The sequence below is a fragment of the Dermacentor variabilis genome, chromosome 2 (genome assembly GCF_050947875.1).
Source record: "Dermacentor variabilis isolate Ectoservices chromosome 2, ASM5094787v1, whole genome shotgun sequence".
NCBI classification, from domain to species: domain Eukaryota; kingdom Metazoa; phylum Arthropoda; class Arachnida; order Ixodida; family Ixodidae; genus Dermacentor; species Dermacentor variabilis.
This window is the reverse complement of record NC_134569.1, coordinates 119,459,742-119,483,915: the sequence shown is the minus strand read 5'-3', so window position 1 is coordinate 119,483,915 and position 24,174 is coordinate 119,459,742. Positions and strand designations below refer to the sequence as shown.

Genomic DNA, 24,174 nt, shown 5'->3' with positions numbered 1-24,174 from the left:
TTTCTTGTTCCTTTCGTTTGTAGGTGTTGTTTCTTCTTCACTTTTACATCTGTTTTGCAAATGAACAAAGGATATTAGTATCGTATCTTCAAAGTAATCTGACACAGTATTGGTAACATTTTGGCACGGCAGTTGTCATAGAAAAGTTTTTAAAATGCCTCACGATGAAACTTGCAGCTGGGCAGGAAGTGTCACAGCGCCGAAGGCGGCTCGTTCACCCGCCGCAGCGGTGTCACTCAGACTCGGAGTGTTCTTTCACTAGACCTCGAAGGCAGCACAATCGGCACAGCCACCACCAGGCACACCGCAGGTGAGCATGGTTTGTACACGTGGCAGCGTAAATATTTACACATTTGTGCATATCTGAGAGTGGGCAAGGTCTCTTGGTCAAGGCCTTTTCATGTGTGGGCATGTCCATCGTGCTGGCATCTATGCAAGGTGACATGGCATGTGAACTTATTTTGTTACACTGTTTCATCATAGTCTGTTGTCACCTGCTACATGCCATATCGTGCAGCTCTCTCTGCCAGTCTGAAAATATTGTTATGGAGTGACTGAGTGCAAGGATGAGGGCAGCTTGACTGAGCGATGGCAATTTTGATGGGGCACTTGGATGTGTCTCCCTTCAACTATCTTGCCTCATTGATATTGCCTTACCCTGGCTTCTCCAGAAGTAGCATATAAATATACTTCAAGTCTACGTCTTGTCTCCATCACAATACAGTTCTTCCTTTAACCCTTTCAGCATCAGGTTTTTTTTAAGAAGTGATGCATCCCAGTATTGGGTTTTTTCTCTGACAAATTAAACCTTAATATAATGAACTTCACTACAACAAAGGGCTCGATATAACGAAGTATTTAACTTTGTAAAGTACTTGTCCGTTGGACACCAAGTATTTAGTACCTCAGTATAACGAAGTATGTTTATACATGATTTCAATATAAGGAAATGTCATTGCTGTCACGAAGGAATACCGGGACAATAAATGGAAACTTCCATGGATGGAGGTGGTGAAATGGTTGAATTACAGGTGGTTCATTGCAAACGCAGCTCTCAAATCTTGCGCCGCATGATCAAGAGTGACCGCTGAAGCGGAGCAGCATCAATGTTCCACATAATGTCCTAGTGAAATAAAATCCTATTACGCCCCCTTGTGCTGTATGCTTTAGGTGCTAGTAAATGCATGCGTGATGGTTTGCCGAGAAGGATAGTGGCTTGATGAGCGCTGTTTTCCCATGTGAGCAAGGGGAAAGGGAGGGGGCGAGCTCGCGGTAATGCAGTCAGGCGCGCGTAGGGGGAGGTGCTGTATGTTGGCGCATGTCTTTTCTTTTTTAGCACAGCTGTGGCTGCGCATGGCTGTCGGTGCAGCTGAGCACATATGCAGCCTGTGTGCCCTGTTTTAGAGACAAACTGTCACGTCTGCAAAGAATGGGCATGCAGAGATGGCTTGGCATCATGTGGCACCGTCTTCCCATGCTTTTAGTAATGGAGGTTGTGTGACCTCCAGTTTTGGAGACGCATTGAACGAGAGACAGACATAGCGTTCGCTCCTGAACTATTAGCGCTTTTCATAACAGCATCGTCCCACTGCAGGCAACACTATTAGCCAAGAGGTCGGAATGGATGCAAAAGTGTGGCTGTCTTTGCTTCTACTGCCGATGTGAAGATAATGTTGTCACGGCATAAAATTTTATCTTTCACCGCTGATTCTCATATTCAACAAAATGAATTTTTTTTCTCGTTGAAGTTTGGTTTTTCCGATTGCCCGGTAATTTGGAAAATATTATGGCCCCATCCATGCAAGAAAAATCCATCTACGAATGCACTTTTTTGCACAAAAGGTTTAATTTCAACATAATGAAAATTTTGATATAATGAAGCAAATTGCCAGTTTTGCTGACTTCATTATATCGAGGTTTAACTGTATTATAAAACGAACGCAACAGTTTATTTTTGCTTATGCAGAAGGGAAAAAAGATGACACAGATAATGGCAAATGCACTCGTAGTACCTAGTTTCATTCTGAAGTGCACGCTTCCGCAATAGCGCGGCCATCACAAAATAAAAAAAAAAATCAAATAAATAAACAGCTTCTATAAACATATAACAGGTGGCAGAAGCACACACAACAGATAGCTTTGTGCTGCGCTGTGAATATTTTAATGAAACAGTGCCACTGCAGCGGTTCACAGTGCATAAAGTCCAGGATCCACCTCTCCCATTTGCGGATGCATGCTTCTAGAAATATACGACAGATGGCGGAACTACTTTAGAGCACACCAACTTTGTGTTACTTTGATTGGGGAGAGTGGGGAATGTATTGGTACCTCAGTAACATGACGGGACAGAAATGCGGAAACATACCGGTATGTCAGTGACACTGAAAGGGTTAAACGGTTGAAAGGGACTGAAATCATGCTTATTTCCATCATCTTGAGACATGTCTCCACCAGCACCATATCATGATCTTGAGAGGCATTTTTGGACAACTTTCATCCCTTTAATGTGCAGGGGAGCTTGACTGAAGGTTGCTACTAAACCATTTTCTGTTTAACAGGGTGCTGATTGTTCTGACAGAGCATTGTATAGATCAAGCACCTTGGAATTCTTTGCACAAAGCAATGTTGTTAATGCAACAAATGTCAAAATAAAGTGAATTGAAGCTGAAGTAGATTTCAGAGGAACAAGGTCTTGAGGATTAGCCAATGCACTACCAAATACATGGCTTTCAGCTTGAGAAATCACTGCGACGAAGGCGCAAGTTGGACAAGACAATACAGTGATTAAAAGGAAAACTCATTTCAAGTATCTGAGTTCAAGGTAACTAGCAACACAGGTTGGATAGAGGGATGTCTTAGAAGCTCTGTGCAACAAGAAAATGGCAGCCAAGTTTAAAAGAAAATAATACAAAACTGTGGCAAAACCATTAGTGTTGTACGGAACTGAAATTATCTTGATGAAAAGGTTGTAACTTTAAGAAGATACATGTGGCTAAAATGAGGGTGTTGACACGGGCATGTGGATGTGACAGCGAAAGATAAGAGTTTCGAAAAACTTTGCCAAGGATCGCAGATGTTCCAGCAATGATTCTAGATGGAATGCTGGGGTGAGTGTGTTGGATCATGTGATGAGGAGAAAAGAAGGAAGAAGGAAATGATGATTAACCCTGGTAACAAGAGGAATAAATGGCCAGGCAGTGTCGTGGAAGGCAAGAACCTAAGATATGAATGGTTGTCTCATTGGCCAACGTGCACGAAATTCATTAAAATGGGAATGTTCGTGCAGAATGAGTCCCAACTTGCTGAAAGTGTCAACAGACTTTCTTGTAATGATGTGAGTAAGGATTGCGGAATGAGTGAGTGTCAAAGCATGCTTTAGAGACAGACAAAAGAATTTACTGTGAAAATGGCAGAGAGGTTGACCTAGCCTGCTACTCTTCTCAGAGATAAGGGGAAGAGCAAAAACAGAGGGGTATGAGGAGTGATGAGTATGGGTGGTATAGGTGTGATTATAGTTATTCATACCTTGACCTATGCACTCTGGTTTTTCTATTTTGTGTCTTGTGGTTGCCTCGCCTTGGACCATAAACTTGTGGTGTTGCCCAGTTTCCATGAGTCATTCTCTGTGCCATGCCTGCCCACCTGTCTACTTGCGAGAATGTCATGATGACCGTTGTACTTGGATGCTTCGTTTGCAGGCGCCACATACCAGAACAGAGGTTAGGGCCTGGGCTGGCTGGGTCTGGCCTTCTGCCATACAGCCGCAGTGACCACAGCAGCCTGGCACTGCCTGAGGTCACCCAAGCAGCAGTGTTGGGCCACCGGGAGAGTGATTATGGCAGGCCCTGCCTATTGCCTGCTAGTGAGAGCCCTGCAGTCCTACATGCAAGGTGGGCCACGTGTTCCCAGATATATCCCCCTCTCCATAGCTGGTTACTTCTTCAGTCCTGGCGCCATAGTTTATGATCTACTTTTGAGCTGGGACATGGATATGCACATCCAAATTAACTTGCCTGTGAATAACAGGTATGCTTGCTAGTTTAGATTAGATTCTGACTCAAAATTATTTGATTTAAAGTTATCAGTACTTCAATAATGCATATTTGCCGTGTATATGCTGCATTTAGAAGTATAGCTGGCACCAAATGAATTACAAACAGTGAATCGTGTCATTCACCAGTCCGTGGTGAACCAGCGCACATGGTCAGTTTGAATGAAGGATGTGAAGATGCTTGTCCTACTGCACTATTTCTGCATTTGTCCTACTTTTTCTTTCCTCTTATTATTATTGTTTGTCCTTGCATGTCTGTTCACCCATCCCCCATCTCTTCCCCAACCTCAGTGCTTGTTTTAATGGCCTTCACCGTGTGAATGCTGGTAGCACTACGTCGACCATTAGCACCCATGCAGCACAGTAACACTCAAGTGATATCGATGCAGCCAGCTGAAAAATTATAATGCACAAACAGTGATGGTAAGTGCAGTGCGTATTGACACGCATACGATGTGTATCTTTTCCCGGTGGCCGTTTTGCACTGGCTAATCACTGTTACAATATTATCGCTCGACACGAGATGTGCCTGCTTGTATCAGAACTTTTCCGAATGTTTTTGGCAATTCTGTAGCAAAGAAATCCTTTGTAATCAGATTGCGTGCATGAAAAGAATAGTAATGTACTTCCTGGAACTGTGCTTAAGCACAGGTGATTACACGTGAATGTACAATGAGCCATGTATAAATAGCCAATAGATTTGGCCTGCAGACCAGATTTTGATGACCAACAACTGTGCTTGCCGCTGTTGTTGTGCTTTGAGTGTCACTTTTTTTTCTAGGCACAAGTTCACCATATAAAGCGTTAAAATTCATGACTCACAGTTTTGCTACTGTCTGGTTCTTCTGTGTCACTACACAATGACAATATTATACTTTATTCACACAGCGCCAAGTCAGGCAATTAATAAAATGCAAGCAAAAATATTGCTCTATGCTGTGCATCCGCACATACTTCGTGCAGACCGTTTCATTGCGACTTGGCAAATGGCATAGTCCATAGATTCAGCCACTTGACAAAGAGCTTTAGTGGCAGCGACAGCAACGGCCGTTAAATGTGAATAACTTTTTTTTTTTTTTGTTAAGGTAAGTTCCACATGGTTTCATGTTTTTTCTTATTGCAGTAATTAAAGTGATGCTACTTTCTTTTCTAAAGTTAAGAAAATCTGGTGTGTCCTAGATTTGAATGTGCCTTATTCACTTACTTCAAGCCCATAAATAGAAAAAGAGGGTGCACATTAGAGTCATGAGCATGTTGGAATTGTGTAAATACAAAGATTTCAGGGACACTAAAGGTTACTATTAAGTCAACGTGGACTGTTGAAATATCATCACAGAAACCTCGAAACGCTTGTTTCGTGCCAGGGAGAGACTCATTTTAAGAGAAAATGCTTTCTGAAGCGTCCGCATACCTCTAGCGCAGTTCAAATCACCCGCCCTCCGATCGAGGAGTACTGACATCATGGTCTCATAGTGACGTTGCGCCATCGGTGAGTAGAACGGCGTCCACAGACGGCGCTACGGCTTTTCTGCGCAAAACGCGAACGCGCGGCCAGAAACAGAGCCAAGACAGAGCCGACAGCAGAGCGAAAGCGGGAGTATGGTGGCTAGCGGAAGGAGAAACGAATTACGTCCCACATTACGTCCCACGGCACACGGAGAGTCCGTTTTCGCTAAACTATAGGCTGCGGCGAGCTCGCAGCGTGGTCGGCGTGGTCTATGAGAAGCGACGAGCCTTTTCGCATTCGCAACAGGGAATAAAAATGTGCGAATCGACGCAAAACTCGGCCTAGAAACGTGCTTTGCCACAGCCAGAGCTCAATACGACCCAAGCTGGCACAACCCAGATGTCGTTTCCCGCACCGCCACCAGGCGCCGCTACTATACCTCAAACTCCAGCGCAAGACGCCCATAAGCTGGTACTTCATTCTATGACGCTAACTTCGACGCTCGTCGCAATGGACCCTGACACCGACAGATTGGCTCGCGATGGTGGGCTCAACTTCAGCGATTTGAGCACCGACGAGCGCGACCTGCTGCTGAGGGCTCGCACTGCCGGCGTCGTTGCATACTACGACGGCGGCCTCGACACCGGCTCTCCGGAGCGGGAAAGCAACGAGGGCTTCCCACGACATCACATGGACGTGGCATTCTCGCTGCTTGTTCCAAATGAAAGTTTCGTGAACCAGCGGAACCCTCACAGCACGACGCGATAACGAAACTACTGAAACTCCAAAGCGTGCGTGGCGCAGAGTCGAGCGCGCAGAGTCGAGCTTAAACGAAACCTTTCGAACACCCATATTACTGAAGGGTAACGTCAAAATGTTATTTTTTCTTAGAATCGAATAGACGTAGACAAGTAGCATTTTCTTCCGTCTTATAATCGAATGAAATGATATTTTTAATACGAGTAGTTGAGTATTAGTAACACAAATTATGAGGAGTCCTTTCGTCATCGGGCTAGTACCGGAATGTCGCTGTGGGGTCTCAAATCGTGTCATGCATTTACCTAAATTTCTCGGTTACTAAAGCTCTGTTCGCGATTATATTGACGCCTTAGACGTTCTAGAACATTGCTCTACCACTTGTAACTTGAGTTTCTGGTAACCTTTAGTGTCCCTTTAAGCTATTAGGATACGTCTGTGGCCAAGGCAACTTTCCTGTTGTATCCTATGTGTTCTAGATCAACTCAACTCGGTTAAAAATTCCACTGAAGCTGGCTTTTAATGGGCAATATATATTATTGTTGCATAATGTATGCGCTGCGTGCACTGCGTGTGGTTGCAGTGTGGCAAGCAGCCGAACTTCTACTGTGGAGCCATCCCCAGCAACGTCTGCAGCTGCTGCTGTCTTGGCTGGCACTGTCGCACAGTCGCAACAGCAGCAACAGCTGCAGCAGCAGCACAGCACCACTACCCGTCTGCCTTCCATTCCTGAACGCACAATTCGGTATCAGCGTGTGGAGCTTGAGGAGCCACTGCCGCCACGTAAGCACTTCCTGGCATAAATGAAACTGATTGCAATGGGACTTCGTTAGCACACATACTTTTGGGGAATGTGGCATTACTACCGACTGAACGGTAGTATGTGAAATTCCTGGCAACTGCAAGTTCGTGTCTCTTCACGTTTGCCAACACCAACAAAGAAGTAAGCAGCAGCACAGTAAGTTAGTGCGTACCATGGTCATGGGACACGCTAGCCATTATCAGTAGCACAAGTCACAACAGCTTAGCAGTCAATAAATACATTAAGCTTTATGGAGACTGGGTCGGAGAACATCACAAATACGTCTTAACCATCAGTATATATTAAGAAGGTTCTGTTGTAGTTGAAGCCCTTGTACTTTGGCTTTTTGAGACTGAAATTCAACCTGCTCACAAATTAACAATAGCAAATTAAAGGACATTGGCTGTATCAGTAAAGCCAAAAACCTAATGGAAGGGGCCAGAGAAAGATGTTCTAAGATTTTATGCCATTTTTGGCAGACTGGGAAGCTCGGATTGACAGTCATGGCCGCATCTTCTACATCGACCACCTAAACCGCACCACCACGTGGAACAGACCATCGCTGTCACAGCCAGCTGGCGTAGCTGCCACCTGTAATGAACTTCAGAGGCAGCAGTTTGATCGGAGGTAAGATCCTTTCCGTTGCTGCATAAATACTTTACTAGAAATGTAGTCTACTTGCACACTATACCTAATTAGTGCTTCCTGCTGAGGCCATGCTTCACTGTACAGGCGAGCTACCTTGAGCTAATTGTCGAGCTGGAGCATTTTTCAGGATTGATTTTCGGGTTTGCTTTTCAGGTTTCAAGTGGGTGTCACACCATTCGGTATTACTGGATCTGGTACCATGCAGCACTGTACTTGTTTGTTGTTTACTCATTGTAATTTTGTTAACGTACACTGCTCTCGGCATGGCTAAGGAAACTACGCCATTGCCAGATAATGTGACTCCTGGAATGCCGGCTTTACACTAAAAGGAAAATAAACGTTTTGCGTGGTTCTTGATAGCCCATTTTAGCTTTAGCCCACACTGCCTTTACGGCATGAAACCACATAAATCAAGTGGGCAGAGTGCTTAAGATTTGATCAGTGCTCACAAAAAAAAAAAAATGTTCGCAGCAGAAACAAATGTCCCAAAAACAAGCACCTTTTCTGTTGTCCCCCCCCGCACACACACTCTCTCTCTTTTTTGTGAGCACTGCACAAATCGCAAGAGGAATGTGTGCCAACTTGCCCAGTTTTGAACCCTAAGGCAGAGTTCAGAGCACTGTCGTGGTTGTGAAAAAGCAGAGGAGCTTATTATCTTTATAACTGCATAATGAATGTTTGCAGTGCTGGTAGGTATACACACCACATTGAAAGTGCCAGTGCACCTTTGCTACAAGTGTAGCAAACTCTAGCATTCATTTAGTTGTGTTGGACGTGGTACATGTAAATGCGGGTACTGCTGGCAGCTTCTCATGCTTTGTGTGCACTTCATAAAAGCACAAATTGTATGCGATAGCAGGATGCAGTGCTGTCCACAATTGACTTTGCAGAACTTGCCATGAGGGCTAATCACCGCCATTGCTTTGCAGGTACCAGAGCATACGGCGCACCATGACACCTCGCATGACAGCCGCAGCAGCTGCAGCCTCAGCAGGGCCCTTGAGCCTGGCAGCTTCAACTCCTCCTGCTCCGGCTGTTCCTTGTAGCAGTGCTGCTCCCTCCCCTGTGCCCGTGGTCGAAGAGGTGGTCGTGGGTGGCAGCGCAAGCGTGACGCCGTCGGCACCTCCAGCTCCTGTGGTCTCCAGTCCCGACAGTCAGAGGGCACTACTAAGATCGCCTGCTGTTCGCTTCACAACTCGGTCAGACTTCTTCAACGTGCTGCACATGAACGACGTAAGTGAAATCTTCGCTTAAAGTGATTCCCATAGCACGGGGGAACCGCAGATTTCTTTTTCTTGCGATCCATTGATTTAATTTTCCATTCTTTTCATCCTTCTTCATTGTTTGAATGTAGCCCAGATGCCCACACAGTGCCATTATTGCTGCTATTAGCCATTCAGTGCAACACATGATGACAAAAGCAGAATGGAGAATGAAATCGAACATTAAAATATGTGGGCTCAAGGCCGGTAGCGTTCCTTATTCCTTGTAGCAGATTCAGCTTGGACTGGCTCTTATTTAGGGAGTGCAAGGACTATGGTTTCCTAGCATCAGAAGCAGTGGAATTCCATTATTCCCTACTACACTCTATGCTCGTTGCAATGGACCCATGTAAAACAGACTTTCAGATATAATGGACAATATTTCAGCCTTAGTTTGTTCTACCTATTTTATTAATGCAACAAAGTTTGCTTTTAAAGGACCGCGCTATCTAGAGAACGGACTATCTGCTGTAGTGAATGAAATTAGCGGCAATTTTTTTAAAAATTGGGCGTGCAAAATGTACTTTAGCCGTGTCGACACAGGCGACTTGCGAGGGTCAGCCAACGATCGTAGCTCAATATCGCGCACGTGAGGGAGAAAGGCAGGGCAGAAATGTGCCGTCTTGTCTCCTGTGCGAGGCACGGATGGTGGGTGGGGGGAGTTCTACTGCAGCAGCTGCTGCTTATGGCATGGGCGCCGTATCTTGAAAACAATCTGCGATGTGGACAAAGTGTTCGCCCACATGGGCACCATACCTCGAAAGCGATCTGCGATGTCGACAGAGTGCTTGCCCGCGTGTGCGCCATATCTCGAAAGCGATCTGTGATGTGGGCAGAGTGTGCGCCCGTGCCTATCTTGAAATCGACCTGTGATCTGAACAAAGTGCACGCCCGCACAAGCCTCATCTTCAAAGCGATCTGCGATGTGTGCAAAGTGTGCCCAGTGCCAGTAGCTTCGTATGTGCTGTGCTCTCGACGTTTAGTTCACATTGAAGCGAGAGACAGCATGAAGGTCAATTTGCTCGCTGCTGCTGCCACGCTTGCTTAATTTGCTCTCGCAAGCGATGCTTCACCTTTTGGGTGAAACTACGACTCTTTTTTTATTTGTTTGTACTTTGGATGATCGTCACTCGCTTCTGCAATAAATTTGTTGGACGTCACGTCGAAAGTTTCCGAAGTGAGGCGTTTCAGATATTATGGACTTCGGATGAAGCGGATGTTTCTTGTTGGATTATCAGGGTCAGTTGTAACAAGAGTCGACTGTACTGCATTTCTCAGAAAGGCTCTGCAGGCCACAGCTCAGACCGCAGCTTAGAGTCGCAGCTTACATGACATGAGCTGTGACTCCAAGTGGTACAGCTCTAAATATCTTAAAGGGACACCAAAGGCAAATACTAAGTCAAAGTGGACTGTTAAAATACCATTCCAGAAACCTTGCGGCGCTTGTTTAGTTCCAAGAATATACTGCCAAAGTCCTTAAATACTTTTCACCTGGTCATGAAACTTGCCTAACGCAATGGGAGAGCTTCATACAGCACCCACAGTCGATGCGCTGCGGTGCTGCCGCAAGTAGAAGATGAACTGGAGATGACACCAAACAGATGCCGTATGCTTGCTATGTATGCTCGCTATTGAGCAAGGGTGGACTGTTTGTATCGGCGTGTGAATATTGTCAACACAATGTGCAAATCACTGCCCTGTTTCTGTACAGCATTCGGAAACTTCAACGGGAACAATTTTGAAACAACTACAATGCCTTGTTTCATTTCCAGGTTCAACTGCATGCGCAACAGAGGCTTGATTCGTAATTCAAAACTCTTGGCTACTCTATCATTAGAAACCCACTACAAAGCATGTTCATGTCGCACTTCTATGTAGTTCCCTGCTGTTGTCAATGTAGCAATGTTGTCAATATAGCAAACTTCATCATCATCATCATCCCATTTTATGTCCACTGCAGTACGAAGGCCTCTTCCTGCGATCTCCAAATATCCATCCTGCGCCAACTGACTTCATCTAGCTCCCGTGAATTTCCTAATTTCATCACCCCACCTAGTCTTCTGCCGTCCTTGACTGCGCTTCTCTTCTCTTGGTACCCAATCTGTAACCTTAATGGTCCAACGGTTATCTAACCTGCGCATTACATGTCCTGCCCAGCTCCATTTATTTCTCTTAATGTCAATTAAAATATCTGCTATACCTGTTTGCTCTCTTCTGTCGCTCTCTTTCTGTCGCTTAATGTTATGCCTAGCATTCTTCGTTCCAGCGCTCTTTGCGCAATCCTTAACTTGTTCTCAAGCTTCTTTGTTAGTCTCCAAGTCTCTGCCCCATATGTCAGCACCGGTAAAACGCACTGATTGTACGCCTTCCTTTTGAATGATAATGGTAAGCTTCCAGTCAGGAGCTGACAATGTCTACCGTATATGATCCAACCCATTTTTATTCTTCTATGAATTTCCTTCTCATGATTAGGGTTCCTTATGATTAATTGACCTAGATATACATACTCCATCACAGACTCTAGAGGCTGACTGGCGATCTTGAACTCCTGTTCCCTTGCCCGGCTATTCATTATTATCTTTGTCTTCTGCATATTAATCTGCAACCCCACTCTTGCACTCTCTCTGTTAAGGTCCTCAACCATTTGTTGTAACTCGTCTGCAGTATTGCTGAATAAAACAATGTCATTGCAAACCGAAGGTTGCTGAGATATTCGCCGTCAATCCTTTCTCCTAAGCCTTCCCAGTTTAATAGCTTGAATACTTCTTCCAAGCATGCCGTGAATAGCATGGGAGAGATTGTGTCTCCCTGTCTGACCCCTTTCATTATAGGTAACTTCCTACTTTTCTTGAGCAGAATTAAGGTATCTGTGGAATCTCTAGATATTTTCGAAGATATTTACATAAGCGGGCTGTACTCCTTGATTACGTAATGCCTGTATGGCTGCTGGTGTCTCTACTGAATCAAATGCCTTTTCGTAATCTATGAAAGCCATATAGAGAGGCTGATTGTACTCTACAGATTTCTCGATTACCTGATTAATGAAATGGATGTGATCCATTGTAGGGTATCCCTTCCTTAAAGGGACCCTAAAAGTTAATATTAAGTCAACGTGGACTGTTGAAATACCATCCCAGAAACCTCGAAACGCTCGTTTCATGCGAAGAAGAGACTTACTTTAAGAGAAAATGTGTTCTGAAGCGTCCGCATACCTCTAGCGCAGTTCAAATCGCCCGCCCTCTGATCGAGTAGTGTTGACGTCATGGTCTCATAGTGACGTTGCGCCGCCGTTGAGTAAAACGGCGCCCGCAGGCGGGGCTACGGCTTTTCTGTGCAAAACACAAATGCGCGGCCAGAAACGGAGCCAAGACAGGGCCGACAGCAGCACAAAAGCGGAACTATGGTGGCTAGCGGAAGGGAAAGCGCGCGATGATAAGCTGGTTCTTTATTTTATGACGCCAACTTTGACGCTCGTTGCAATGGATGACCCTGACAACGACACATTGGCTCGCGATGCAGGGTTCGACTTCAGTGATTTAAGCACTGAACGTGACCTGCTGCTGAGGGCTCGCGCTGCCGGGGTCGTTGCGTACTACTACGACGGCAACTGTATGTCATGGCTGTACATATTCACACATTTGTAGCTTTTCCTTCGTGAAAGCCAAATGTCGCACTCACCGCCCCGTCTTCGACCTGCAGTTGTTCTTGCACTTCGGAGAATGCAGGCAAGACCGACGGAACAGCGCTACGAGAAAGCATTGCTTTGAAAGGCACTCCACACGACTTCAGTAAGTCGGCGTTGAATTCATAATCCTCTGGACGAAATTGCAGTGAGCACACTGTGTGATTTTTCGGCTCTTTGCCAACGCGCTGTGCAGAGGTACAGCACTTAACCACTTCGAACGGAGAGGTTCACTCGTTGGCACACATTGATAAGTAACGTTGGATTCGCCACTGCAACTGCCCTTGGACAACTTCCGCAGACCATTCACGCATGCCACGGCATCACATGGACTAGACATTCTCGCTGCTTGTTCCAAATGCAAGTTTCACGAGCCAGCGGAACCAGCGCAGCAGGACGTGATAACGAAACAACTGAAACTCCAAGGCGCACGCGGCGCAGAGTCGAGCAAAAACAAAACCTTTCGACCACCCATACTACTGAAGGGTAACGTCAAAATGTTATTTTTTCTTAGAATTGAACAGAAGTAGACGAGTAGCATTTTCTTCCGTCTTATAACCTAATGAAATTATCTTTTTAATATGAGTAGTTGAGTACTAGCGACATAAATTATGATGAGGAGTGCCTTCATCATCGGGCTAGTACCGGAATGTCACTGGGGGGTCTCAAATCGTGTCATGCATTTATCTTAATTTCTCGGTTACTAAAGCTCTGTTCGCGATTATATTGACGTGTTAGACATTCTAAAGCATTGCTTTATCACTTTAACTTGACTTCATAGTAACCTTTAGTAGCCAGCCTGTTCCCTTGGTTGGCTAAAGTCTAGTGTTGCCCTTATTCCATTGCAAATTATCTTGGTGAATATTTTATATAATACTGGGAGTAAGCTAATGGGCCTATAATTTTTCAATTCTGTAATGTCTCCCTTTTTGTGGATTAGTATAATGTTTGCATTCTTCTTCTGGGACCCTTGCAGTCGATAGACACTTTGTATAGAGAGCTGCCAGTTTTCCAAGCATTATGTCTCCTCCATTTTTGATTAAATCGACTGTTATTTCATCCTCTCCTGCCGTTCTCCCCATTTCATGTCTTGCAAGGCCCTTCTGACCTCATCGCTAGTAATAGAAGTTTCTGTATCCTGTTCATTACTGCTTCGAGTTGAGGCATCCTGACTCCTCTAGGTATTGTACAGGTCAGTATAGAATTCTTCTGCTGCTGTTACTGTATCTTCGAGATTGCTGAGGATATTACCCTGCTTATGTTGTAGTGCATACATCTTGGCTTGTCCTATGCCAAGTTTCCTTCTCACTGATTTCAGGCTGCGTCCATTTCTTGCGGCTTCTTCAGTCTTTCTCACATTATAATTTCGAATATCCCTTATTTTTGCCTTCTTGATCAGTTTTTACAGTTCCGTGAATTCTATCTTATCTCTTGAGTTGGACACTTTCATTCTTTCTCATTTCTTTATTAGGTCCTTTGTTACATGGGAGAGCTTGCCTACTGGTTGCCTTGGTGCCTTGCCTCCCACTTCAATTGCTGCCTCTGAAGCCAGCCTAGTTACGGTTTCATTCATTACCTCTATGTCATCTTCATCTCTCTTTCAAGGCTGTATATTTGTCGGCAAACTTCATATGGTATATCTTAGCAGATTTACTATAATATTTAGCATGTTTTGTCAGTGCTTTAGCAGAGTCATCGTGCTGCTGTATGCAGTCGTGTGTGCATTTCCTCTCCTTTGGATCCTGTGACCTTACACATCGTTTATTTTTAACACGCAAGTATTTCGTGGCTTAGCTTCCGGCCGACTTCCTGCGATGCATCTATGTAGGCTCATTCACACTGCCGACTTGAGGAAGTCGTGCGACCATTTGCGACTAGCTACCAAAAAGTGAGTGAAGGTGACCGATGCTCACACCGGCAAGTGCGACCAGCCAGTCGCCATCGGCTCACAGTTGCATCGCTACGTAAAATAAGTATGGGCAGATACAGACGTTCTGTTTCTGCTCATTTGATTGGTTCAGCAGTTTTGTGACTGGTCACACGGCTGAAAAACCAAGCAGTAAGCGACTAGCCCAAAATGGTCGCTTTTTGAGAAAAGCAGCCATTTGCGACGAACTTGGTTGAGTAACCGCTGTCAGTTGCCGGTGTGAATGAGCCTTAACAGAGCAGACATCATAGCTGCCTTGAGTTGATACATCCTAGTGGTGAAAAAAGGAACTTTCACCGCTAGGATTGAAATGTGGGTCTGCATGGTGGAAATAACAATGCATTGATTGCAATGCCGTTGGCAGGATGCTGTCCATGATCATAAATCTACAAACACATTTTGTGGTGAATCTCATCCTTGTTTGTTCTTTTTTCACTGTGGCATTGCTCACTTGCACATGATATATATGCAGTCGAGCTGCAAAAGTAGGGCATTTCAATGTGATACCTTATCCACATAGCTGGTTCTGTGGGACTTGAGTAATTAATGTCATTTTAAAGGAATGCAGGAGATTGTAAAGTGCTCACTCAGGCAACCTAAGCAAGCAGTCATCTGCTAAGGTCTACGGTAGTGTTATTCAAAATTGTCAGCTATTTCTATCTTTCATGCAAGAACTCATAATTCATTTCATGCCATATCTTGTTCCACTTCCATTTATTGAAGCAAAAGTCAGTGGTTTCCAGGAGGTTTAGTTCACTTTAGTTGACCCTTGCCTGTGGTGTTCCGCTGCTGAGCACGAGGTCATGGGTTCAGTTCTCAGCCACAGCAGCTACATTCTAATGTGGATGGAATGCAAGAACACATTTTTATTCAGTCTTGGTTGCACATTCTAGAGCTCCAGGTGGTCAAAACTAATCTGGAGCTTGTGCAATTGCTGCTTTAGCTTGTTTAGGCATCTATCCTTCAGCTTGTTGGATGGATGCCGTCATTGATGAGGAACACATCAGAAGCATGTTGTTCGAAGCTTTAGGAAGTCTTAGTGTTGCACCTATGGGAAAAATAGTTTTGAAATCTTTGACAGGTTCTTGTATATGGTGAGCTCTGCCTACAAGAGTTCATTGTGAACTCTTCGGCTCACTTAATTATTAATATGTTAGAAGTGCCACACGGTACACAGGTTAAATTAATTGCATCAAGGCTTTGAGTGTGTCTGAGTCATTCCTTTGACTTAAATCACAGCGAATTGGAATGCCGTATATGCTAGTCTAACGTTATATAATCATGATGAGCTTTGCACATAATCTCACTATGACAAGTTGTGCCCTTCTCCCTATATGATTTTGTGTCTCTCTAGGATGCGTTGGCTGCTTACAATAGAAGCTCATCCTTGAAACACATGATTGCAAAGATTCGAAGAGATCCTGCTAACTTTGAAAGGTAAAAATTATTTCTTTGAAGTTTTCACTCTGTACATTTCTCTGCAAAACCTCTCGCTGTGTGCTGGTATTTCAGTGTTATGGGTTGTTGTTGTATTGTGTATTAATTACATCTAATGCAACAGACTTGACTAAATCTTGACCTCTTGGGTCACCAGGGAACCAGGAAACATTAATAAATGTGCATCTATGGTAACTAGGTGGAAGGATACAAGAAACAAATTCAGCTTTTTTGGGGGGTGCTCTTATCGATATGTTGCTCACCTCTGATGTTTTCTGCATTTCTTGAGAGCCTTTTGTAAACTCTTCATTCCCTGTTATCCTGGTTTAACCAAGCACACCTTATGATAGTCTGCATGATTGAGTTACTATGCATTCAGTGTTACATCACTTGTCAGTGTTGAGTTAGTCAAATTTAATGTCTCCCGAAAAGCAGGTGCAAGTCTCAAATGTTAGTCTTATTAAATACACTTCAGATTATTCAGACAGCGTCGATTACTGACAGTTTTACGACGCCTCCACACATTACGGAGGTACGTATAAGGACAACCAAAAATTTGAATGCCTTACAGTGCATCGTTTGATATTTCTGACTCCACTAGCATAATGACATGCTCATTCATCCGCTGAGACAAGCAAAAGGAGGAATGTTCTTGTTCTTATATTACACAAAGTGTCTTTTCAATACTGAGCCTAGTCAATCCTATATAGTAAAACTTAGTTAATATGTGTCTGCTTGATAAGTAATTCCGGTTTAAATATAGTTGTGATGAATACACCGTGCTGTCCCCATTGAACTTAGTGCATTAAATGACCGTTTAAGCCGTAATCGCTTACCGCATGCCAAGTGGTTAGTGTGTAGTATTCCCTTCATATTTCGGTACATACAAGCACAAAATCAGCAAAATGTCATGCGCGCAGACCATAGATAGTGAAATTGCATTGAACGGACCTTTCGCATACTCACCGTGGAGTCACCACTTATAGTGACGTCAAAACGCGGTGCCCATGACATGTTTCCTGCTCCCATAGCTTTTGGTGCTTCCACGTCGTCCACGACAACGATGTGGAAGTGGGTGATGTCCCTTCCGTATCCAATGCGGCGCATGTGTTGACCATCATGAAGGCTGCCTCATGCATCATTTGCTGCCGGCTCACAAATGAAACTTGTCTGCATTTGTGTCAATCAGAATTAAGACATAATTATTTTCTGGCTGGTAAGTCTACAGCCGCTCATCTTTCATTGTCGGGTAATTAGTATATTGCTTAATGAGTACATGGTCCACGTTCCCCGGCGACTGCATATTAACGAGATTTTACTGTAGTCGCTCACCATGCCCAAACCATGGGACAAGCCAAACCAAGCCTGCATCCCCAGCATTTGTTCATTAACATGTTAAATAATGACTCAGTGTCAAGTGGCTTCATTGTCTGCAGTTCAGAATTTTTGATGGTCGGAATCGTCAGACAGCTCCATATGGCACCAATTACATCCTGGCTGTCTGTACCAAGGGCCATGATGAAGCGATGTAAATACTGGGCAATGACAGCTGCATAAAAAGCCGCAGTCATTCAGCTACCAGAGCATAGTCAAGCTCGGTTCATGTTGACCGGCAATGAGGATTTGATGCATTCATTGGCCATACTCTCATCTAGCTATAACAATAGCACAGAAATGACCAAAATGCAGATTTAGCTGGCTGCGTTCAAGCGTATTTGCACGTAGCAGCACATTGACGAGGTTTTTTAGCTACGTGTAGAAGAAGACACTTCTTCTCTGGTAAATCTGTGTCTTCAAACTGCAGAATATTCGTGCCTCTAGGCAGTCCTGTCAAGTTTGAATAAATAATTTGTGGCTTTGAGTGCCAGACAGTACGTGCATGTAATGATGTTCCGTATGTTGTTTGCTGAGAGGTCACTTTGCTTTCTTTTTTTTTTTATTGAGTTTTGAAGTAGTGTTTTGAGTTACGACATTGTTAAACGGTGTGATGAGTTCCCTGGCTCACGCAATCTTTTGCTTTTTTGCACACATTATAGATATCAGCACAACCGAGACTTGGTGAGCTTGCTAAACAAGTTTGCTGACAAGACAAGGGAACTTCCTAGAGGCTGGGAGACAAAGCTGGATCGCTCAGGGAAGGTAAGGTTTCCCCATTGATCTGTTTCCTTGTTGACACCGAATCATTATATCAGAAGTGGCAATGCAGTGCATATTGAGCACAGCAGTGACAGTACTGTCAGATATAAGGACTGTGGGCATACGAGCATTAAGTTAGGCAAGAGCATATTAAAGTATCGACAGCGGCAGAATGCATGCCATCAAAACAGGCAAGTGGCAACATTTTTCTGCTCTTGAGCAACTTAATATTCATGCTATTTCTTCCTGTCTTTCTTTCTTTCTTCCTTCTGTGTGTGTGTGGGGGGCGGGGGGTCTTTTCTTATCTCACGACAGGAGAGAGTGAAAAGTAGCCAACTCATTCATATAAAAAAGTATTGCTAGTCTTTTGCCAGGGATCATTGCTGATTCCTGGCAACATTTGCTTCAATATTTGCATACTCTTTCCACTTGTATCCTACAGCAGGGATCATTGCTGATCCCTGCTGTAGGATACAAGTGGAAAGAGCATGCAAATTTAAAAGCTATCACATGACGATCATGGCGGGAGATGCCATTAACAGTAGTCAGGCCAACATTGACACATTGCAAATGACGCACGCAGTTTTTTACTAATGTGGCTTTGCCTTTGCATCTCCCCTGCTTCCTCTTAGCAGCATGGTAGCCTAGCTGGATTACAGAATCGCGCACTACCACCATTTCCTTCTGCTAGTTCTTGCCGTTGTGTCATGAGCTGCTGTTTTCTGCATTTCTGTGCTGCAGCAATTCTTTATTGACCATACGTCCCGAAGCACAACATTCATCGATCCCCGGCTGCCCATAGATGTGCCTTATTTAAACCCAAGCAAGCTGGTGGTTCCCCTGGCCAGGAGGCGCAGTCGCAGTGCTGGGGAAGACGACGGGCACAGAGCTGAAGCTGCAGCCAGGGTGAGCCAGAGCGAGCCAGAGCGGTTCAGCACCTGCAGTTCTTTAGTTTCAGAATTAGTGATAGGGTGCAATCCACATTATATATTATGGCAATACGTTTACTGTCACCTGTTGCTCTGGCATGGTTACATCTTGCACTGTCTGCATGCAGGTAAGCCATATAAAATAGATTTCTCCTAAGACAAACATACAGGAACTGGAGCAGATGATTTGCTAAAACTTGTGTCTAACTAAAGTTCACTAAACTTGAGACAACTAAACAAATTTTCTTGTGCTGTTCACTTTATCAGAGAATTCAGCTTTATAGTTATGTTGAAGCTAGTTCATCGTCATGGGAGTTTGATTTAATCAACATTACTATTTAACCAACATTGAGCTGCTTCCACAGCTTGCAACACAAGTTCAGCCCCTAAGCTTTACATAAGCCAGGTGCAGAAAGAGAAAGGGCTGGCCATAAGAAATGGTGACAAGTCTCGTGAACAGAAAGGTTGCTGAACAGTAATTCCAACTCCTCATTTCTCTGTGATGTCAATACAGCTGCACTTGTATTAATCCGAGCACATGAATTCCAGTCTTTAAAGTCCACGTCAAAAGTTACGGTCTTAATGACTTAATGCTATGCAGCACTCGAGTAGTGCAGGCTCAACTTATTAGGCCAGGCCACTCGCATGTGATAGAGGAAGAGGTTAACAGGGATAGGAGGAATGATCATCACCCAGGCACACATATAATAAACAATCAGATACACACATGTTGCTGAGTAACTGATTCATACGAAGGTAAACAGAAGTGGAGAATAGAGAAAGACAGTAGTACTTTGTTTTGTTATGCCTTTACGGATATTTCACTTTGCCTATTTGGCTTCTTTTTATTGCCTGCTTCTTGCTTTCTTTTTCTCTCTCTCTCTCTTTCTGAGCCTTTGAATGTGGTTGCTTCAAGAAGTGTCTAATCGCATTTTACAATCAAACCAATTGATAATAACCCCGTTTAAAGTGAGCATTCTATTACTATGAACAGTTTATCAACACGCAAAAAGTTTTGCAAGGAGTTTTGCGAGACAGCTGCCTACATATAAAGAGGCGGGTGTCCTGCTCAGTTTTGTTACAGTGAATGGGATAAATCGTCTCGACGAGTCAGGGAGGGGAGGAGGCGGCGTGGCACCAGCCTCGGCGCATGCCATACGATGCCCTTTCTCTCTCTCTTTTGCACAATAGCGTTAAGGGCTCCGTGTCGCAGAAAACACGGCGTCCCGTGTCCAGTGTCTGCCGCCGTCTCGGGAATAATCATTCTAAACCACGCAAACCCAGCCACACAGGCTCTCCATGTAGCATACAGAAGTTACTGAACTAATTGAATTTCTCAAATTAAAATGCGTCAGAAAAATCGTAATGTAAGGGCTTGCACAAAACCCACAGACATGATCGTATCAGATTGTAATTTAAATATGTGAGGAAACATAATTCTGTTGCGCGCAAACTAAAACAAAAACCCCTTTTAACGCAATAGCGTTTTCCAGCTGCCGTTTGAGGTCTGTCTTAGTAGGATCGGCATGGCCTGCTCGGTTCTTGCACACCATCAAAAAAAGAACCCCGAATCTTGCCTTTGTGTATAGCGTTTGCCACCAGCGTTTCCCGGTAAACATTACAGTTACATAAGCTGCAGTTGCCGGGAAGCGTGAGAAGCACTCGGGGATCTTTGAATGCTATTGCATTCCACTCTTAAAAGTGAAGATTAAGCGTTGTCCAAATATTTTTTGTCTTACGTTCTCTTCCTCCTCCCCTTTTTTGCTTTTACGTGTGCTGCCACAATGGTGGCATTGTCTAGAAAATCTTAGCTGTGACGCGCATCACTTTTAATTCACATCAACAGCTTCACAAGCTTGGACTGCCATTTTCATGTCGACACTACTTGATAAACAAGCCTCTCTGACCGATTTCTGCAAACAAACACAGTGTAGGTGATTTTAGGTAATAAAGCATGATGTAGGATTCGGGGGTCATGGTCTCAGAGCCTGGCATCGACTGACGGTCACTCTCTAGCCAATGCTGCCGGTGCGTCTTGCAATGGGTAGCTGGCCTAGCTATCGGGTCGTCACACGGAGCCTAAACAGGCCCACGCTATCGGCCTTGCTTTCTTGATGAGGGTTGCTTCTTTAGGGATGATTACCAGGTCGAGAGGATAGAGAAACGGAACAGGGAGTTTATTTACATATAAGAGGCAAACTTATCTGCAGAACGAGGTCATACTGACCAGAAGCACTGAGTGCAATACATCGTTCTCGTAGCATGAGTTACAGGTCAGAGCAGACTACACCTTTCTGGGAGAGCACAGGTTACAGATCGGAGTAGAATACATCTGTCCGAAAAGCACACCAGAGCAGCCAAAAAAGACCTTTTAAAATGGTCGTCTTCCCTAGATGAGTAGACTAGAAAATCTGGTGACCGTCTTGGCCAATCGTAATCGTCAAATCGTTCACAAAATCCCACCTATGACGTCGTACCGTTCTGCCGAACTCCACTTCCAATGTAGCGCGATAGCCCCCATGTACAAGGCTACCATGTGGCAATTTGGGATCCTGGAGTCGACGCAGTTCCCATGAAAGTTCTCAACGTTGGTGCCTTCTATCAATTAGTAGGCTCTCCATGATGATCAGCTTGTAAGGGTCAGAAGACAGGCCTTTGTGGTAGTAACTGCTTCCACAGAGGGCGGCAGTTGTCACCTCGAAGTGAGCTCCTTTGTTTGCGCTTGCTTGGACACTTCCATTTTTGTTCACAAAAACAACCAAGTGCCACAAGTGATGGTGTAAAGGGGAAAATCTGACATCTACCAGGCTTCCGCAGAACTACTACAGAATTGTAGCCCGCAATTGCAGCCCGCAGAATTGCGGGCTTCCGCAGAACTACTACGTCAAAGTGATGGTGTGTGCCAGAAATATGCCATGGCGGCCACCTTGTTTGTTGATCACCAGTTTCAATGCTCGGCTGCATGTCTCTACCGTCATGTGACAATAGTTTTTGCTTACCTGGGGCTGGGTGAGAGAAGTGCAGCAAGGACAAAGAAATGCATGCCCGAACGAGATGGATTTGTTTATGCCACATTAGATGGCGGCTGCTGTATGGGCTTTCATGCAGCCGACCATTATTGAGCAATCGTCTTGACAATACGCATCCATTGCTTCAAGGACACTGGTTTCAGTACCACCAAACAAGCATTGCATGCAGATTTGGCATCACCGGATGTGTGTTTGTACCAAATGGCTGTATTCTCGGTCAGTCGCTTTTAGGCACACAAGACCCAATCACTTTCGCGCTCAGCACCACACATATCAGTGTCCACAAGAGATTGATTGCTCGAGGAACGATGTTGCTCGCGTGGAACGTTGTTGCTCGACGTCTGGTGCCGGTCATGTGGAATCTCACAAAAGTCATCATATATCCAAAAACAATTCACCGAGAATACCGCTCCTGGCAGCACCGCGATCACTGACCGACACATGGCGTGCACCTCATGCTGCTGTCAGTGTGATTCTACAGCTTTAAGCAAGGCTTTCCAAAGTAGGCTAATGAAATTTTGACGGTAAAGTTTCGTTTTGTGATGTATTCCCTATCTCTACTGTCTCATTTCGCAGCAATGAAATTCTTGCAAAAGCGAATTTTTTCGCTTCCCCTGCCAATATTGTTATTGCCGTATTCAATTGTATGTTAGTGCTGTATGAAATTGCGGTGTGTGGACAATGTCTTGTGTGAATGCATGCAGGGTGGCAGCAGCACCAGCGGGGGACCCGTACCACCACCCCGGCCCCCGGGCAGTACAGCAGGGGCCGGGGCCAGCCTGCCGGGTGCCAGCAGCAGTGTGCCCACAGCCTACAACGATAAGGTCGTGGCCTTCCTCAGGCAGCCCAACATCCTGGACATCTTGCGCGAGCGCCACCCTGCAATGGCATCCAACACCGCTCTGCGCGACCGTGTGCACGCCATCCGTGCAGAGGGAACCGCCGCCCTGGGACGCCTCTCGCACGACCTCGACCTCACCATCTTGCTCAGGTGCCCACCCACATCACTTTGTGCATGCCAAGTAGTGAGTTTTAACTCCTTGATGCCCAACTTGCCTGAAATAATTTGTCAGAAGACACTAAATATAGCTTGCTCGGGACAGCCTGTCATGAATTATCTCTGCAACTGCCTTTACATGTCTCCTCTGAGCTGTAAAACTGACTTTGAGATGGTTACTCAATATCTGCAACACTTTATGTTCTCTTCTCCTAACCTCTTTGTTCTAAAAACAAAAATCTTGTAAAAGGGCTGGAATGTGGGCTCGATGGTTAGCTGGATAGGTCCGATTGCGCATCTGCTGCAGAGCTGATGCTAGCGATGCATTGGCGCTGCGCAGCAGAAACACATGAGCACATTAAAAAAGATTCATTCGAGTTTCCTCTTGTGGGAATTAGAAATAGTCGCAAGGAGTTCGGTCGTAATTGGTCTTATTCTGTATTAGCCTTTGTACCTACGCCTTTTTTTGAGTGGGTATTTCTTAGTCAATTTTGTTGTTACTTTTCTTTGAACTATGTTTATATATTATTCTAGCTGTATGTCTTGTGTCTGGGCATGATAGCTTTGTAGCAAAATCTGTACTCGATAATGTCTTTCCGATCCACTTGATCTCTACCACTTGTAGTGGTGTGCCTGCACGTTAGGATTACAGCAAGAACAGTGAGAATTTATTCTCCCCATTCGAGAAATGAGTGTGCCTTTCTTACTTTCCTGAATATTTGACCCCGCAAAGCCCAATGTATCATTTTTGATATGCTGGGCTTGATATATGAAAATGCTGATTTGTGCACGAGAAGATTAAAGCAAAGCCCATAGTAGCATTTATGACACGCTGGAGCAAAGTTTCAGTTGTAAATACTGTAGGAAACCAAATAACTATGAGAATAATTAATCATAGCTCAAATAATGTTTAATTGTTTGTTTATTTGTTGTAACAACAAGTTGTTATAATTTTATTCAATGTGGAATGGTCATTGGGCCTTGTGAGGTTAAGACAAAAATTGTTCCCAAGATGAGTGTCCAGTGCCTTCTTTTTTTTTTTTTTTTAAATCGAGGTCCCCATGCTGAGAG

At 44.6% G+C, this 24,174-nt stretch overlaps 1 protein-coding gene across 5 annotated transcripts in view; it reads left to right on the top strand.

The window, feature by feature from the left end:
* Positions 1 to 24,174, top strand: part of LOC142572617 (E3 ubiquitin-protein ligase HECW2-like) — a 65,463-nt gene that overhangs the window by 24,112 nt on the left and 17,177 nt on the right. For 4 of the 5 annotated variants that reach the window (XM_075681849.1, XM_075681847.1, XM_075681851.1 and 1 more), the window contains 9 exons: positions 178 to 310; positions 3,699 to 3,890; positions 6,838 to 7,037; positions 7,536 to 7,683; positions 8,634 to 8,937; positions 15,930 to 16,012; positions 18,049 to 18,151; positions 18,890 to 19,054; positions 22,811 to 23,097. In XM_075681849.1, the coding sequence (XP_075537964.1) occupies positions 178 to 310; positions 3,699 to 3,890; positions 6,838 to 7,037; positions 7,536 to 7,683; positions 8,634 to 8,937; positions 15,930 to 16,012; positions 18,049 to 18,151; positions 18,890 to 19,054; positions 22,811 to 23,097 (1,615 nt within the window). The remainder of the gene's footprint in view (positions 1 to 177; positions 311 to 3,698; positions 3,891 to 6,837; positions 7,038 to 7,535; positions 7,684 to 8,633; positions 8,938 to 15,929; positions 16,013 to 18,048; positions 18,152 to 18,889; positions 19,055 to 22,810; positions 23,098 to 24,174) is intronic. The other variant, XM_075681850.1, reaches the window with a different exon arrangement.